The sequence below is a fragment of the Canis lupus genome, chromosome 18 (assembly GCF_003254725.2).
Source record: "Canis lupus dingo isolate Sandy chromosome 18, ASM325472v2, whole genome shotgun sequence".
NCBI classification, from domain to species: Eukaryota; Metazoa; Chordata; class Mammalia; order Carnivora; family Canidae; genus Canis; species Canis lupus.
In genome coordinates, this window is record NC_064260.1 from 1,961,244 (window position 1) to 1,977,199 (window position 15,956).

At 55.2% G+C, this 15,956-nt stretch overlaps 1 protein-coding gene across 3 annotated transcripts in view; it reads right to left on the bottom strand.

Moving 5' to 3' along the window:
- The window catches only part of GRB10 (growth factor receptor bound protein 10), a 156,638-nt gene that overhangs the window by 69,820 nt on the left and 70,862 nt on the right, over positions 1–15,956 (bottom strand). For 2 of the 3 annotated variants that reach the window (XM_025449607.3, XM_035701512.2), the window contains exon 4: positions 9,494–9,584. The exons of the other annotated variant lie outside the window; for it this stretch is intronic. In XM_025449607.3, coding sequence (XP_025305392.1) covers positions 9,494–9,584 — 91 coding nt within the window. The remainder of the gene's footprint in view (positions 1–9,493; positions 9,585–15,956) is intronic. 3 annotated transcript variants of the gene reach the window in all.

Below are 15,956 nucleotides of genomic sequence, written 5' to 3' on the forward strand. Positions count from 1 at the left end.
CCTCCTGCCACAGCGTGACCGGTGGACGCGGCCCAGGGCAGGCTGACAGATGGACCCCGACATGCCGTGTGCACCTTCCAACCGTATCCAACCACAGAAGGAATGGGATTGTGATCCACTGTGTCCACGAGGAACCTGCGAGATACCCTGCTCCGCCAAAGATGGCAGACGTGGAGAACATTCTAACGACTCCCCTTCTGTGCCGTGACTGCAAGGGGCAGGACCACAGAGACAGCAGCGTGGGGTTACAGCTTTAATACGCACAGAGCTCCTGTTTGGAGTGAAATAGATGGTGCTAGTCATCGCGTCACTCTACGATGAATGCCACTGACGTGCGCACTTCCAGTAGGTAAAACCACCAATTTTATGTCGTATATATTTTTACCACAATAGACACGCATCTTTAAAAAAAACAAAAAACAAACCATCCAGAGCAACTGTAGCTGTCATAAAACCACTGGCTTTCAAAGGAAAATGCATCCCTTCCTGCAGCGTGCAGCCGGGGCACGCGTGAAGCATCTGCAGCAAGGGCCACACGAAAATAAGCTGCTTACGCTGGAACAAGCTAATAAAACAAGAGCGTTAAATCCTCTCTGCCAGAGAGAGAGAACAGGTCAAGGAAAGTCATGGTGAATCTTTTGTTTCAAACACCAGGTCCCTGGCCAAGAACCAGCCAACTTGATATCAGAGGCGTCGTGCAAACCCGAAGGCCTGTACCCAGAGCGTCCGGATGTGCCGTGCACGTCGAGGGGGCCGGGCAACAGCCCTGGATCGCCGTCAAATTGCCATGGGGTCTCAGGGCCTCTAGTTAAGAGGAACTCGAGTGCTGAACCTGGGAAGGGGCAGCTGGGAGCGGGCAGCAGGGGGGCCGCAGGTGTGCTGACCCCGACGGCGGCCGGGGCGGGGGACAGCCAGCCAGAGCTGCATGCCAAGCCTGCTCGGTACACACCTGGGGCTGGAGGATGCCCCTGGCAACAAAAGCAGGTGGCACTTGGACTTGAAAGAGGGACGTGTGCCCTTCTGTCCTGTTCCTAGACCTGGAGCCCCACTGCCTCCCTCCCCCCAGCTCGGCCGCCGTCCCGTCCTCTGCGGGACCTGCGTGTCGGCTGCAAACACAAGCAGCGTCCTTCCCCGTGTGTGCCTTTCGCCAGCTTTCCTATCTGATGCTTTCCCTTATCCATAGGGCTTTAAAAATAGACTGAGGATACTAACAGTACCTGCGCCCTAAGGGCACTGCAGCCCTCCTTCCCAGGCCGGAGCAAGTATGCTGGCTAGTGTTTCCCTTTTTTTTTTTTTTTTTTTTAAGATTTTATTTATTCATTCATGAGAGACCCAGAGAGAGAGGCAGAGACACAGGCAGAGGGAGAAGCAGGCTCCATGCAAGGAGCCCGATGTGGGACTCGATCCTGGGACTCCAGGATCTCACCCCGAGCCAAAGGCAGGTGCTCAACCCCTGAGCCACCCAGGCGTCCCCGACTAGTGTTTTCCGTGCGTGACGTCCCCGCACAGACGCGATGCGTCGTACTCAGACATCACTCTCCCATTACCACTGCGCTAGGGGTTGTGGAGGGATTTACTTCTGGGCTGAAGGCATAAAGATTCTCACTAGTTGTTCTTCTTAGATGAACTTTTTTTTTTTTTTAAATGCTGTTTCTACTTGCAGAGATTTAACTGACCCGAAATTGATGATTAAGGATAGTACGGGGGTGGGTGGGGGGGATCCAGCCCACCCCGCTGCGCTGGGCCAGGACTTCTCTGTAGACGTGTGGGTCTCTTCACGGCACGTCTATGCTGGTCCTTAGGTCCGTGTGTCCGTGAATCCCTAACTGTGATGGCCCCTAAAGGGGCCTTGTTGTCATCGCTCATCCCCATTAAAGTTATGAGCCATGTGGGGCACGCGGCTGGCTCAGTCTGTGGAGCTTGTGACTTCTGATCTCCGGGTGGTGGGTTCGAGTCCCATGTTGGGTGTAGAGAGGACTTAAAAATAAAACCTTACAAATAAAGTTAGGAGCCATGTGACAAGTCGTTCCCAAACTGCAAAACGTGGTTGCACGTTCATTAAATCTAGAGATAAATCTGATGATACACGACATCTTCGCTCTCTGATTTGTGATCGTGGGATAGGGCTCTAATTGTTGATGCCTTTTTTTTTTTTATGTCCTTCAGCAGGAACTTACAAGGTCAGGCCATCCTGCTGAATCTACTCCTAGCTACCTTCTGGTTCTGTTACTACTGTCAGTGGGATTTCCTTTTACACCAGGCCTCTTGATGGCTTCCGATTGCTACAATGATCTGATCGCACTGTGTCTGCCAGCTTGGCGAGCTCACTCATTTTACTTTTCTTTTACAGAGAAAAACATATAAACGGATTTATTTGAGAGTGAGAGCGAGCGAGCATGAGTGGGCGGAAGGGCAGGGGAGACGCGGGCGCCTTGCTGAGCAGGGAGCCCAAGGTGGGACTTGATCCCGGGACCCCGTGATCAGGACCTGAGCAGAAAGCACATGCTTGCCCGACTGAGCCTCCAGGGGCCCCAGAACTCACTCGTTATAAAAGCCTGTAAGTCTGTGTGGGTTTTCTGTCCGGGTAGTTTGCAAACAGCCACCGATTTCATTGCCATTTTGGTGTCCGCACGTCGGCCTCCATGTGCCATTGCACGAAGACCTGCAGGCACAGCCGGCCCTCGGGTGTGATTCTGTGTTTTCATGGACGCGACTAATACTATTCCTGTGCGCGAGGGATGCCGCGTACTTCTGACAGATCCCGAAGTCCCTTAGAGAACCGGCTGAGGGTCTGCTCTTCTCCTTTGCGCTGTATTAATGAGTGGAGAACTGTGTAATCCCGCGGGCGCCACTGAGACGGTCACTGTCCCCCCTAGGTCTCCGAGTGTGTTACCGTCCTCGCCTTTGACACTGGGAAACATCCTTGCAAGACTGTAATAACCCAACTCAGTCGTGACATTGTTCAATGTTTAATTTAAGGCAAATGGCTACACGTGACTAATGCTTTACACGGACCTCCCGGTTGTAGGGGAATGTGGAATACGTGCACGCGTGGACTTCTGTGCTGTCTTGTGCAAAGCTGCAGAGCACTGTACGATGAGCGGGAGCGGGGGATCCCTGGGGGGCCCAGCGGTTTGGCGCCTGCCTTTGGCCCAGGGCACGATCCTGGGGTCCCGGGATCCAGTCCCGCATTGGGCTCCCGGCATGGAGCCTGCTTCTCCCTCCTCCTGTGTCTCTGCCTCTCTCTCTATGTCTCTCATGTATAAATAGATAAAATCTTAAAAAAAAAAAAAGGATGAGCGGGAGCGCGCTGGCCTCCCCCTCCGACAGCTCCTGGGAGACAGCACTGACTTCCTCCTTGAAGGTCCGCTGACACTCGTCCGCAAAACCCCCGAGCATTTTTGAGGCAATGGTATTGATCACGGGCTCCATTCCACCAGAGTTACTTCCTGATTAAGATTTTATATTTTGGGCAAATCAAACTCCAATAAAAATATACAAAAAAAAAATTTTATATTTTGTGGGGACGTCCAGGGGGGCTCAGTGGTTGAACATCTGCCTTCGGCTCAGGGCATGACCCTGGGGTCCTGGGATCGAGTCCTGCGTCCAGCTCCCTGAATGGAGCCCGCGTCTCCCTCTGCCTGTGTCTCTGCCTCTCATGAATAAATAAAACCTTTAAAAAAACAAAAAAGATTTCACATTTTGCCCAGAGTGGAATTATGTTTTATTTTGTTTTCCTCTTTCAACTCTTCCTTATTTCTTCTGAATTGTGTCCCTAACACTTTTGGGTGCAGTGTGCACTGCCTACAGAGCTATACTATGCATCCTGTCCTGCCACCTGGTATTTCACACACATTATACAGGAGAAACAGTCTTGGTTTTCTTTTTTCTTTAAGATTTTATTTATTTAGGGGCAGCCCGGTGGCTCATGGTTTAGCGCCGCCTTCAGCCTGGGTTGTGATCCTGGAGACCCAGGATCAAGTCCCACATCAGGCTCCCTATGGGGAGCCTGCTTCTCCCTCTGCCTGTATCTCTGCCTCTCTCTCTCTCATGCTGTCTCTCGTGAATAAATAAATAAATAATATTAAAAAAAGATTTTATTTATTTATTCATGAGAGACGCAGAGAGAGAGAGAGAGAGAGAGGCAGAGATACAGGCAGAGGGAGAAGCAGGCTCCATGCAGGGAGCCCAATGCGGGACTCGATCCCGGGACCCCAGGATCATGCGCTGGGCTGAAGGCGGCGCTAAACCAGTGAGCCACCCCGGCTGCCCTAGTCTTGGTTTTCTTAGGTAATCTGCAGGTTAGTTTTTCTTTTTTTTTTTGTTTTTCTTTCTAACGGGGGTCAGGTTTTTTTGTTTTGTTTTGTTTTTTGTTTGTTTATTTGTTTTAAGACTATCTGTTGAGAGCAGTTTCAGGTCGACAACAAAATTCAGAGGAGGCTATGGCCGTCGCCCGCATCCCCACTGCCCCCTACAACATGCCTCCCCATGGTCAACCTCACTCACCGGAACAGTCCTTTTTGTAACCGTAGATGAACCCGTCTGTCTGACCCACGGCAACGGGCCCACCCTTACCACCTCGTAGGCGGTACCGTCACTCCTCTAAAGCTCTCTGCCCCGTTCCCACGTTTCCCCACTGCCACCCTGGCAACCGCTGGTCCCCGTACTGTCTCCACGGTCTTTCCTCTTCTAGAACATCACAGAGCGGGACTCCTACAGCACGTCGCTGTTTTCGACTGGCTTCCACGCAGCGATACCTACCCCGGCCTCCCCGGCCCTCTGAGACTTGAGAGCTCATTTCTTCTCAGCGCAGAGGAGCGTTGCCTTGTCTGGACGGAGCAGCTTATCGATCCGTTCATCCAACGAAGGGCGTCGTGGCTGCCTCCAAGCTTTTCGACAATTCTGAATAAGGCAGCTTTCCACGTCCCCGTGCAGGCATCTGTGCGGACGTATGTTTTCGGCTCTTCTGAGCAAACACCAAGGTGCGGGATCACATGGTCAGAGGAAGCTTGGTGACACGCCGCCCTCCGAAGCGCTGTGCCGTCCTGCATTCCCGACGACGGGCGCGAGCTCCTGCGGCTGCACACCCTGGTCAGCGCTGGGTGTTGCAATTCTGTTTTTATGCTTCTGCGCTCCAATATCCACTCTTCTCACATGTTCGCAGTTAGAGGCAAGGAGTCGTCGATGGTTTTCTTGTGTTACTGTTTGGACTCTCTGGCCTGCTCCCCATGTGGCTTTCCTGGGTGCCCACCCCTCCTCCTGGGCGTCTGCGCTAGACGTCTGCAGTTGTGCAGATTTTACAAAAGACTGGCTTTCGGCTTTGTTCCTACCTACCTCACACATTTCTCATCATTCTCGTAACTTCTGATCTTGGTTTTTGTAACCACGTGCTCTATGTTCCTTAGGGTTATTCATTTGTCATGCTCCTAATTTCTTTTTTTTTTTTTTTAAGATTTTATTTATCCATTCATGATAGACATAGAGAGAGAGAGAGAGAGGCAGAGACACAGGCCGGAGGAGAAGCAGACTCCATGCTGGGAGCCCGACATGGGACTCGATCCCAGGTCTCCAGGATCACACCCCGGGCCAAAGGCAGGTGCTAAACCGCTGAGCCACCCAGGGATCCCCATGCTCCTAATTTCCATTCTGCTTCCAAGAGTAGAAATGGTGGCTCGGATACGGTTTTTTTTTCAGCCTTATATAATTTTCTCCCTGCAGTACACTCATTTTTTCATTCTAAAGGCCTGCTACTTTCATGGTGATTTCCTCCGTGATCCACAAGTGGCGTGTGCGTTAAAAGTTTCCAAACACACGTTTACCTGTTTTTGTTTTGAACTTTTTCTGTCGGTTTCTGATTTAATCACACTGGGTCAAAGAACGGGGCTTGTATGAAACAGATGGCTTAAAATGTAGTGCAAAAAGTAAATTAAAAAATAAAATTGAGTGCAGTTTCCCATATGTGGTCAACTTTTTAATAAGTTACACAGATTTCAGAAGAGAATCAAGAGTCTGTTGGGTGCAGGGTTCTGTACATTTCTACTAAATCCAGCCTGTTAATACGGTTACAGATACACTTGGAATCACACGACAATCTTATTTTGTCTCTGCTTGACATCTTTTTTTATTTCTCATCTTGTTCTTCTTCCTTTTCTATTGATGTTGGTTGTTTCTATTAAATATAGATTCCCTTATATCTTTTTTTGCTAGGTTGGAAACTATATATGTTTTTTCTTTCAGTAATTAATTAACCAATATTTTAGTTGTAACTAAGTTGCAAAATATGTAACTAAGATTTTAAGATATGTAACTAACCGGGTGGCTCAGGTGGTTGAGAGTCCAATACTTGATTTCGGCTCAGGTCATGATCTCTGGGTGGTGAGACTGAGCCCTGTCTCAGGCTCTGTGCTGAGCAGGGAGTTTTAAGATTCTTCTCCCTCTCCCCCCGCCCCCAAATAAATAATCTTTAAAATATGTAACTAAAGATACTTTTTCCCAATGCACCCTCAAATCATTGTATGTTCTGCTTCTCCGAACTGGGGTCTTATTATGATACAACCACGCCTGCAACTTTATGCGTCAAAAGACACACATTCAGAGCGTCTAATTATTGCAAGTCAAACCTTAGTTTAACAATTTGTACGACATCGCGTTCCTTTCTCTGCGCACGACTGTGTCCCATATAGTCTGCGTCTTGCAAGACATTCTCGATCTTTCCAAAGTGCAACTTTCAATAAACCTTTCAGACAAGACTGCCAGTTAGCAAATTCTCTCAATCGTTGCCTGGAAGGCTTTCTTCTGCTTTCAGTGTGCGGTGTAAGCTTGCAGACGGGTGGGGACTTCCCCGCAGCACCCTGACAACACCCCACGCTCTCCCCTGGCACTCACTGTGCCCGGGTGGGCTGCCCCCCGGCGGTCGTTCGGGTGCTGGGAAGTCTGCGTTTTCCCTGCAGACCTTCTCTCTGCCTCTCGCTTTCTGGAATCTTGCTAGATGCCTCCAGACTTGGATTATCTTCCCTTTTCCTTTTAGTTCTCAGAGCATGCTTTGGGGACCGTCTTCTCAGTTCTGGCCAATCTCCAGCAGCCTCTCTTCCAAGTCCCCCGTCTATGTGCCCACTTGGGCACATGGAAGCCAGCTCCTGTTTTCCCAGCTCTCTCCGTGATGTAGGGAGGTGACACTGGCTCGTTAATCCTCCTTAAACTGAATCCAGCATTTTTACAAAGCCAATAACCATATATTTCACTTCTAAAACGTGGACTCTCTCACACCCACCTGACCTGTTCCTGCCATTTCTTCCCAGTGTGCTTCGCTTTGCCCTTCGCGACACTGTGCTTTCGTTCACCTCCCTGAGCACGACGCACACAAAATCGAAGCCCTGGTCAGGCCCACTCTGCTGCCTGTGGACACCGGCGATCTGGACCCCCATGGGCTGCGCCCGGCCGCCCGACCCGAACCGCCCTCCGTGGGTAGTGGCCCCGCAGGCCACTGGAAATGGCCTGGGCGCTGCTCCCTCAGTAAAAACACCTGCCCCGGGGCACAGCCAGGTTGAGTCCTTCTGATTTTCCTGTTTTACACTGTTTTACGTGCTACGTGTGCCGAATTAATGAGGACTGGACGGAAAGGTGCTCAAAGCCTCGAGTGGCGACACATCCATCCGTTCCCTTCATCTCTGCTTCAGGAGCTGGGACGCATCAGATGCTCAGCAAGTAACCCTGGAGCCAAGAAGGGAATCCGCTCTGTACTGCTTGAAGCCCGCTCCGCCGTCCGTGCTCAGCCCTCACTGCCACTGCCCAAGCCGGTGTCAGATCTATGGGATATGTGAATGCACACCCTCCAGATTTTCAAACCTTAAAAAAAAAGCTTTAGGCTTTAAAAAGTTCTTCTGATGTAGTTTTTTTCTGACTTTTTGATTAGAGCGTCAAAGCGGATTTCCATATGAATGTTAATGCCGAAACTTAGATGATCTCAGTTTAAATGAGACCACTGGTAAGCAGTGGAATGCAATAAATTAAAATGTTCCTAAGTTTCAAAGCCAGCATTAATTGGTGCTCTTTTGCGTTGCAAGTTTTCAAAAACGGTGCCTCACATTATGCCTGATACAGAAAATCCTGTTTCACACATCTTCTAACACTTGAGAAAACATCTTTTTGGGGCCCCTGGGTGGCTCAGGGGTGGAGCACCTGCCTTCAGCTCAGGTCGCGACCCCAGAGTCCTGGGATCGAGTCCCACGTCGGGCTCCCTGCATGCAGCCTGCTTCTCCCTCTGCCTGTGTCTCTGCCTCTCTCTCTCTCTCTCTCTCATCAATAAATAAGATTTTTTAAAAAAATCTTTTTGACCACACGGGAAGCTCCCAGCTTTTATTTTTGCTAAATTTCAACCCCTTTGTAATTAAGCAATTTAAAAATTCTGATTATTCTAATTCCTCCCAGTCCTAAACCTGACAGTTTATTGTACTTAAGCTCCCTGGGAACCCAAACCATGAGCCAGTTGCGTATTTCCCGATCCCTCCCCGGGCTGCCCACCCGGGAGCAAAGTGTGCGCCGTTAGACGTGATTTGCCTTTAATCCCCGTCCTTTCTCTCCCGTGATGAGCCCATCCAGAAATTTACAGAACGAGAACAGAAGGAATCACAGCAAGGTAGACAATCACCAAGAGCACAGACACACAAAACCAGCCTAAGTGCCAACACAAACATGCCGAAGTCAAGAGGACCTCCCCACGAGGAGCCCCCCAGGTAACGTCCAGGTGCCTTTACGCTGTATCCTGAGATAACTCATGGGGTGTGACTGTCAAGTTGGGCCCACTAAACAGAAACACAGGGTTTCCCCCCGCTTTTTGGGGGTGCAGCGTGCCTATGACGCCCCACCGTAGCTGGGAGGGTGTAAAGGAAAGAGCCAATTACCATTAATTCACTGGACAAATTCTGCGAGCGTTCTGAGAGCCAACACCCACCTCCCTCAGCCTTCTCCGACGCCTGAAGGCGCATCTTGCTCACGGATGAACAGAACACGGCAGGGGCAGGGGGCGGAGGGCGGTGGTGGTGAAGCCCAGGTGCTCGCAGCTCTGGGGCCCGGACGCCACAAGGCTGGGAGCCCGCTGGGGCCTCTGTCCTGCTGGGCGCCTGCCGCCTCAAGAACAGCTCCCCACAAAAGCAACGCTGAGTCTTTTTTTTTTTTCCCAAAGCAGAAATCCTTTTTGGATTTCTCCGGGTCAGCAAATACAGGTGGGCACGAAGAAGGCAGGTCGGCAGGTCTCTTGGAGAAGCCAAGTTGCATGAAACACGCTTTCGAAAAGCAGGGGCCGCCTGTACGAGAAGATCCCACGATCGAGCTGCCCCCACCCCCCGTTTTAGAGCGTGTTTCCCTGAAAGGGGAACCGAGCCAAGGCCCGAATCTCCGGGTGCGAGTGCAAGAACAACTTCCTCTCCTGCAGGGCCCGACGCCTCTGCACAGGTGCTGGGCCACGGCCCCGGCTCCAGCTGCCGGCGTCCCTTACCCTGGTGGCCTGTGAGCCGGTCGGCCGGCGCCGGGAAGCCTGGTCCTGCCAGGTCTCGTGGACTCGGCGGGGGCGTCTGCTCCACCTGGTCCTGCGGGAGACAGAAGCACGAAGGCTGTGGTCAGAAGCAGCAGCCACCCTGGGCCACGGTCCCCATCCCCCGCATTTCCTCCTCCTCCCTCAACTCCTTGAATTTATTCACCTCCTTGGGCTTAAATGGCCCTTGTTTAAAATACACCGTCAAAGGGAAGTTAATCACAAAAAGGTGCCACCTGCTTCGCAAGGGAGCCGGAAGAGAAGTTACTCTAGGTTTCTGGCTTAAACTGCTTTGCCTGAACAGCAATCCAGAAAGAGTTATTGCCAACCGCTGGATTTAAGCAATGCATGTAAATAATTAGCATTCCGGGGAGCACGTGCATTTTCTGCAACAATTACTGGTAATCAAGCCCTGGGCGGTCTGTTATCTGCTAGGAAACACTCGGAGACTGCTTTATGGTCGGCCCCTCCGCAAAGCAGAGGGGCCCGGGGGCACTTCGTTCAGACGTCAGGAGGGGAACAACAATTTCAGGCGTAAGTTAACACGGCAACGTCGCTACCGACTCTGGAAAGAACATCTTCATGAGGCCATAACCAAGCCAACGAGAGACGGGTTAAAATGTGAGAAAAGAGACTGGGCCTCTTCATATTTACACATTCAGAAAATACTAGCAGGGATTACCTTGGGGTAGGAAGGGGTCAAATTTCTCTTCCAGATTCAAGAGATTCTGGAATTCTTACAGGGCGCACGGATCGCCGGCCAGTTAGGGGTCAGAACCGTGCCTGCGAGGCCCATCTCCTGTGCTGCCGACGTGTCGGTACAGACAGCAGCCGATGCAGCAACCTCATCCCTACGGTGCGAAGGAGCCTCGTGGTACCGCAGACGGTTGCAGGTGCGACAACCCGCGTGCGTGTGCCAGCAGGAGCCAACGTGCGTGCAGAGCGTGCAGCGCCGGGCTGGGCTCCTACCCTACAGACAAGGACCTAGGGTGCAGAGGGTCACGTCCACCTTCCTGTCCCCCGCTGGAGGGGGCAGGCCTGGGATCAGATCCCCGGCTGGGGGTGGGGGTGCTCCAGGGTCCACGCGGCTTCCTGCCAAAGCTGCCCGAGAAACTCAGAGAAGCTCATTGGTTTCGACTCGTCGCTTTCTCACCCAGACGCTCCCCAGCAGGTGGTTCTCTGTCCAGAGGCTTCGCCGGGGAACAGAAACGGGCGGACGATACCCCACCCCCTCCGCTGTGCCAACACCAACCCGCGTGTCCATGTGCGTGGGTCTGCTCGATGCCGTGCTGGGGACCCGCTGGCTAGGGCTGGGGAGGCAGGTTTGCGGCACTGGGGAGGGTCCAGAAGGGTGAGCCCGCCAACACCTACCCCACAGCCACACCGCCCCCCGGGAAACCTGGGGCAAACGGATCCGAGCCCCAGCGTGCAAGCGCGATCTGCACTGCTCGTCCGTCCCCGAAAACTGTCTCTTTCTTTTTGCAGTTTAATCACAGATGTGATACTTGCTAACTCCGGGAATCTAGATGCTAGAGCGAAAATTCAAATGAACCTCTGTCCCCTCCCCCGGGGAGGGGACCCCATCAGGTTTCGGTCTGTCCCCCCCGGAGACAAGAAGAAACGCACAAAGGCGGTTGCTCTGCGGGCGGCGTGGGAGTTTCTCGCCGGGAACGTACAGGCTACACTCGGACCACGTGGGGGTTACAAGCGACCCTGATGGAAAACGGGATTCCTCATCAAGTGACACGTGTCGCTAAACTTGAGCCCGTCGTTCTGAAATTCCCCACGGCCGCAGGGCATCTCCCTCGGCGCTGCCAAGCCCTGGGCCGCTCCACGGCGGGGACGAGCGGGGTGACCCCGTGAATCCGCGCCGTACCGGTAAGCGCGCGGCCAGAGAAGGACCAAGCTCCTGGTTAGGAATGAGGGGAGGGCTGGCCTGCAGGACACGGGGTCCGGAGGCAGGAGCGAAGCCACCCGGGAGCCCCGCCGAGGTGCCGAGGACAGAGCCGGGTGGTCAGGTCAGTGCACAACCTGATGCCGCCCGGCGCCCGGACCCCCACCTGCAGCGCAGCCCCCGTGCTGAGGCCCCCCGCCTCGTGTCTGCAATGCCACGGCCAGCATCCATCCTCCCAATCCGCTCTTTACCACCGGGGGTAAATATTTTTTTTTCTCCTCCAGATTTTAAAACACGCAGGCCATTTTTTTGGGAAACAGAGCAGAGGTACAATAAGAATGAGCCTGAGTCCGAGGACAGCAGGTAGGGTAACAGGCTGCACACCCGTGGACTCTGCACGGCCGGTGTGCACCGCGGGACCCTGGAAATCACCGGGGTGAATGATCGCGGTCCTGCCTCTCCCCCTCCTCCATTAACACAAGATGCTATTTTAAAACCTTGGTAAATTTTTTTTTTCCCCAGATACTAAGTGACTCTAGTCAACACCTGCAGCCCTTGCAAGCCTCAGCATCAGTAACAATCTAATCAACAACTCGGCGTGTCCGAGTCTGTCCACATCTCCAATTATTTGCATCGGATCCCAGGAAGCAGTAGAACCACTGGGCCAAAGGCTTCCCACGTATTTTTATTTTTATTTTTTTATTTTTTTGCTCTGAGCCTAGATACGTAGTCAAGAATCTTGTCCACGCACTTCACCCTTCCACCCAAAATAGAGGAGAACTGACCGTTTCATAGCATCTGCGGCGGACAGAGACTGCTGATTTTTCGGGAAATTTTTCTGGCCAATCCCGGAGCTAAACCATGGCCTGGACCTGTGGTTTTCAATGCAGGTCTTTTAAAATATTTTATTTATTTATTTATTCATGAGAGACACAGAGAGAGGCAGAGACACAGGCAGAGGGAGAAGCAGGCTCTTCACAAGGAGCCCGACGTGGGACTCGATCCCAGGACCCTGGGGTCACGCCCTGGGCCAAAGGCAGATGCTCAACCACTGAGCCCCCCGGGTGTCCCTCAATGCGGGTCTTCAATACGGAGGCTGACCATTCTCCAGAGCTTCTTAGCCCTTGTCCTGCTTCCCCGGGACCCCCTGTGACGGGTCAGCTGCAGGGGCGCCGGAGGGCCCGAGGGCTTTGCCATCAAGCCAAGCCCACCCGCCCTCAGGAGCCGAGCTCCGTGGGGCCGGGTCTCTGGAGTCTGAGTCAACCTGTCGGTGCAGCTGTGACACAGGGAGGTGACCCCCCCGGGGTGGCTGGAGGGTTCACGCTCAGCACCAAGTGCCAAGCCAGGGCTCAGGGACGCGCCGCCCTCCAAGCCCCAGACCCCGGCTTGCTCGTCAGGGCTCTTCCTGCATGAGCCCCCACGCGCAGGGAGCAGTTGGCCCACGCGTGTCATAAACGCCTTTCCCATCCCGTTGGCCTGTGGTTTTAACGGAATGGTTGATTCTCAGAAATGCAATTGAGCGTAAGCAGGTGCCCTGAGCCTCGTTTCTGGGGTCCCTCTGCAGGCGACCGCCGCCCTCATCCCCTCGAGGAAACCGGAGAGCCCCCGCGGAGGTTCTGTCCTGGCCTTTCTTCCAGCTGGGGGTGTTCCCCGTTCATGTCTCAGACCTTAGCTCACGCGGACGGGAAGAGGGGAGACCAGAAACCCGCTGTGCCCGACCCGGAAGGTCGCCTTCATCCCACAGTCACACGTGGGCCCCACATGAGCCGTTCCTGGGCCGCGGCCATGATCTCCACCTGCACGGCCTCTGACACCTGGTCCCTGGCACACACGTCCCCTGTTGCTGCTCCTGCGTGGATCGCCCTGTTCTTCTAGCTTCGTTTCAAGGGTCGCCTAAGCGAGTACACCTTCTCTTCTGGAGTATTTACTTCCACGCAAAGGAGCAGTGCGACCCACTACGGGTACGGGCGCTGCTGGTGAGCCATCCAGTTGAAATCAGATGTGCGCCGGGAGAGGGTAAACCAGGGACACAGCCTCCCTGGAGCCCAGGCCCCACCCAGCCTGTCCTGCTGCGGCGTCCCCTGCGCAGACTCTGTCCCCGTCCCAGACCCCGTCACCCCCTGCACGTACCGCGGTCCCTGAGCACCCCCTTGTCAGTGGAAGCACGCCTGACCCCGTGGAGACGTCTACGTGGAAGACAAGTAACCTCTAGACCTCATTTAGGCAACTTTGTCACCGGGTTTAGCAAATGCAGACACAGGACGTCCCGCGAAACCGGAATCTCAGTCCAACTAACCGTCCTTTGGTGTCCGTGTGTCTCGTACGTAAGACTCAAAAACAAACAAAAAACAAACATAAAAACCTCAACAGGTAGAAGCTACAGACAAGAAGCCTCTTACCCCAAGAAGCGGGAAAAGGCATCATAGTACGAAAAACGCTAGTGTCTATAGCACAAAGCCGGCGTGCAAGGCCGGGCGCGAACGTCCCTGCGCTCTCCAGAGGCCAACGGTGGCCCTGGGCCCGGCTCGGGGTCGTGGACACGGGGACAGGAGTGGTGGGCTTGTGGGCTTGCCCCTGGGCGGCTCGGTCCCGTTGGTGCGGGTCCAGGTCAGCGGGCCTCCCGTGGGGTCAGCAGCCAGCACAGCAGGGCGTCCGCCCGCCCCACGGCCTTGGGGGCCGAGTCCAGGATTTGGGCCAAGCGGCTGCCAGCGGCGAGGGCGGGTGTCCCTTGACCAAGGCCCTTAGGGCCTGGGCTGCCTACCTGGAGGGGAGCTGGGCGCCCGGGCGAGCCCCTCTGCCAGCGGCGGGTCACATTGCTATCTGGGCCGGGACCCCAGCCCCCCTCGGCTGGAGAAAGAGTCTCTGAAGTCGGAGGCGGCATCCAGAGCGGTGGGGCAGGAATCCTGCCTCCCTGAGAGGAGGCGCAGTGGCCTCCAGATGGGGTAACTTTGCGGATATCTTCCCACCCACGTCGGGGGGCCAGGACAGGGGCTGATGACCCCGCAGGGGCGGGATCCAGGGGCCCCACAGGACTCAGCTGTGGGGAGAGTGAGGGGAAGACGGGATGAGGGACTGATCCTCCAGCTGGGCGGTGCTGTCTTCTAGAAGGTTCCTTGCTGTGTCACACTTCCAGGGGTGGTGAGTGCCCACCGCCCCCCCAGCCTCACTCCTTCTGCCTCTTGCTGGGCCCAGGCTTGTCCAGAGGCCTCCAGCCCCTTCCCTGGAGCGCTCTCTCTCTCGCCCCCCGACACGCAGAGACCCCTGCCCATGGAGGCAGGTGCTTCTCGCCCCCGCTCTGCTACCCAAGAGCCCAAAGTTTCAAAGATCACGTGGAAAAAGCACCTCGCGCTGGGGTGTGAGGCCGGGTCCTGGCGGGCAGGGCAGCGGGTGTCACCGTTAGGTCTCAGCCCAGGGCACCAGCCCCTCCAGGAAGCACTGCTGGGAGATGCAGACTCCAGGCCTGCGGGCCGTGAGCTCCCGACTCCGGGGGTGGGTGGAGCCCCAGCTCCTCACCCCGCGTGGTTCGCTTCCATGGAAGGTTCCAGCAGCCGCCTTCCACCTGGCTTCCCTCCAGTTCAAAGGCACAGCTCACCACGGGCAGGCCTCCCCGTCCTGCTCTGCCTGGGGACGCTGAGCTACCTGGAACGTTCTCTGCCTGGCCCTCCACACGCTCTGCGCGCTCATCCCCCAGGCCCTGCCGGGAAGCCACCTCCTTCTGGAGCCTTCTCTGACAGCCCAGATGAAATGGTCTCGCACTCCCAGTGCTGCGGTGCTCTTTAATCCACAGCGGAAGGTAAGGAGGACGAGTTGGCCAGTGCACACCCCTCCCTGCTCACTGACGTCCCCAGATGTGGGACAGGGATGCCTCTGCCCCCCCAGAGAGATGGTGAGGGTGCAGGGAGGGGGAGAAGGGGGCTCCCCAAGGAGATGGTGAGGGTGCAGGGAGGGGGAGGAGGGGGCCACGGAGCGCTGTCACAGGGCGCACCCCAACCAGCAAGAAGAGCGTGTCCCAGGCCCACCCAGAGGGAGACCCGTGCGCGTCAGCCGCCCGCACAGCCTGTGCAGGGGCCCTGAATGGCTCGTTGCCACACTGGGTGCCACCAGCACCCGAGGCCCACGTCGGACCCGGCTCTCGAGATGGGGAACGTTCACGGGGTGGATGGAGCAGTTTCCTTACTTAAAAAAGCAAGAGGCCCTGGCGAGCGTTGGGGCGGGGGGTCTCAGTGACTGGCAGTGTCGCGGTCAGCATGGGGCCTGCCGGGTAAGGACCGCGCATCGGCCGCAGGCACACTCTGAGCCAGCCCCTGGGGTGCCCGCTGCCTGTGTGCCCTCGTGCACCTGCGCTTCCGTGGGGCCGGCTGGCGGCGGCGTCACACGGGCTCGGAGGAGGAAAGGAGAGCGCGGAGCAAGGGGTGTCCGGCGGTAGACTCGGCCGTGAGAGCAGGCGCTGCCCCCGACACCAAACAGCAGACGCAAGGTCCGCAGGCGACACCTGTCTCTCGTGGTGTCGGGGAGGCCCCGCCCGCCGCACGA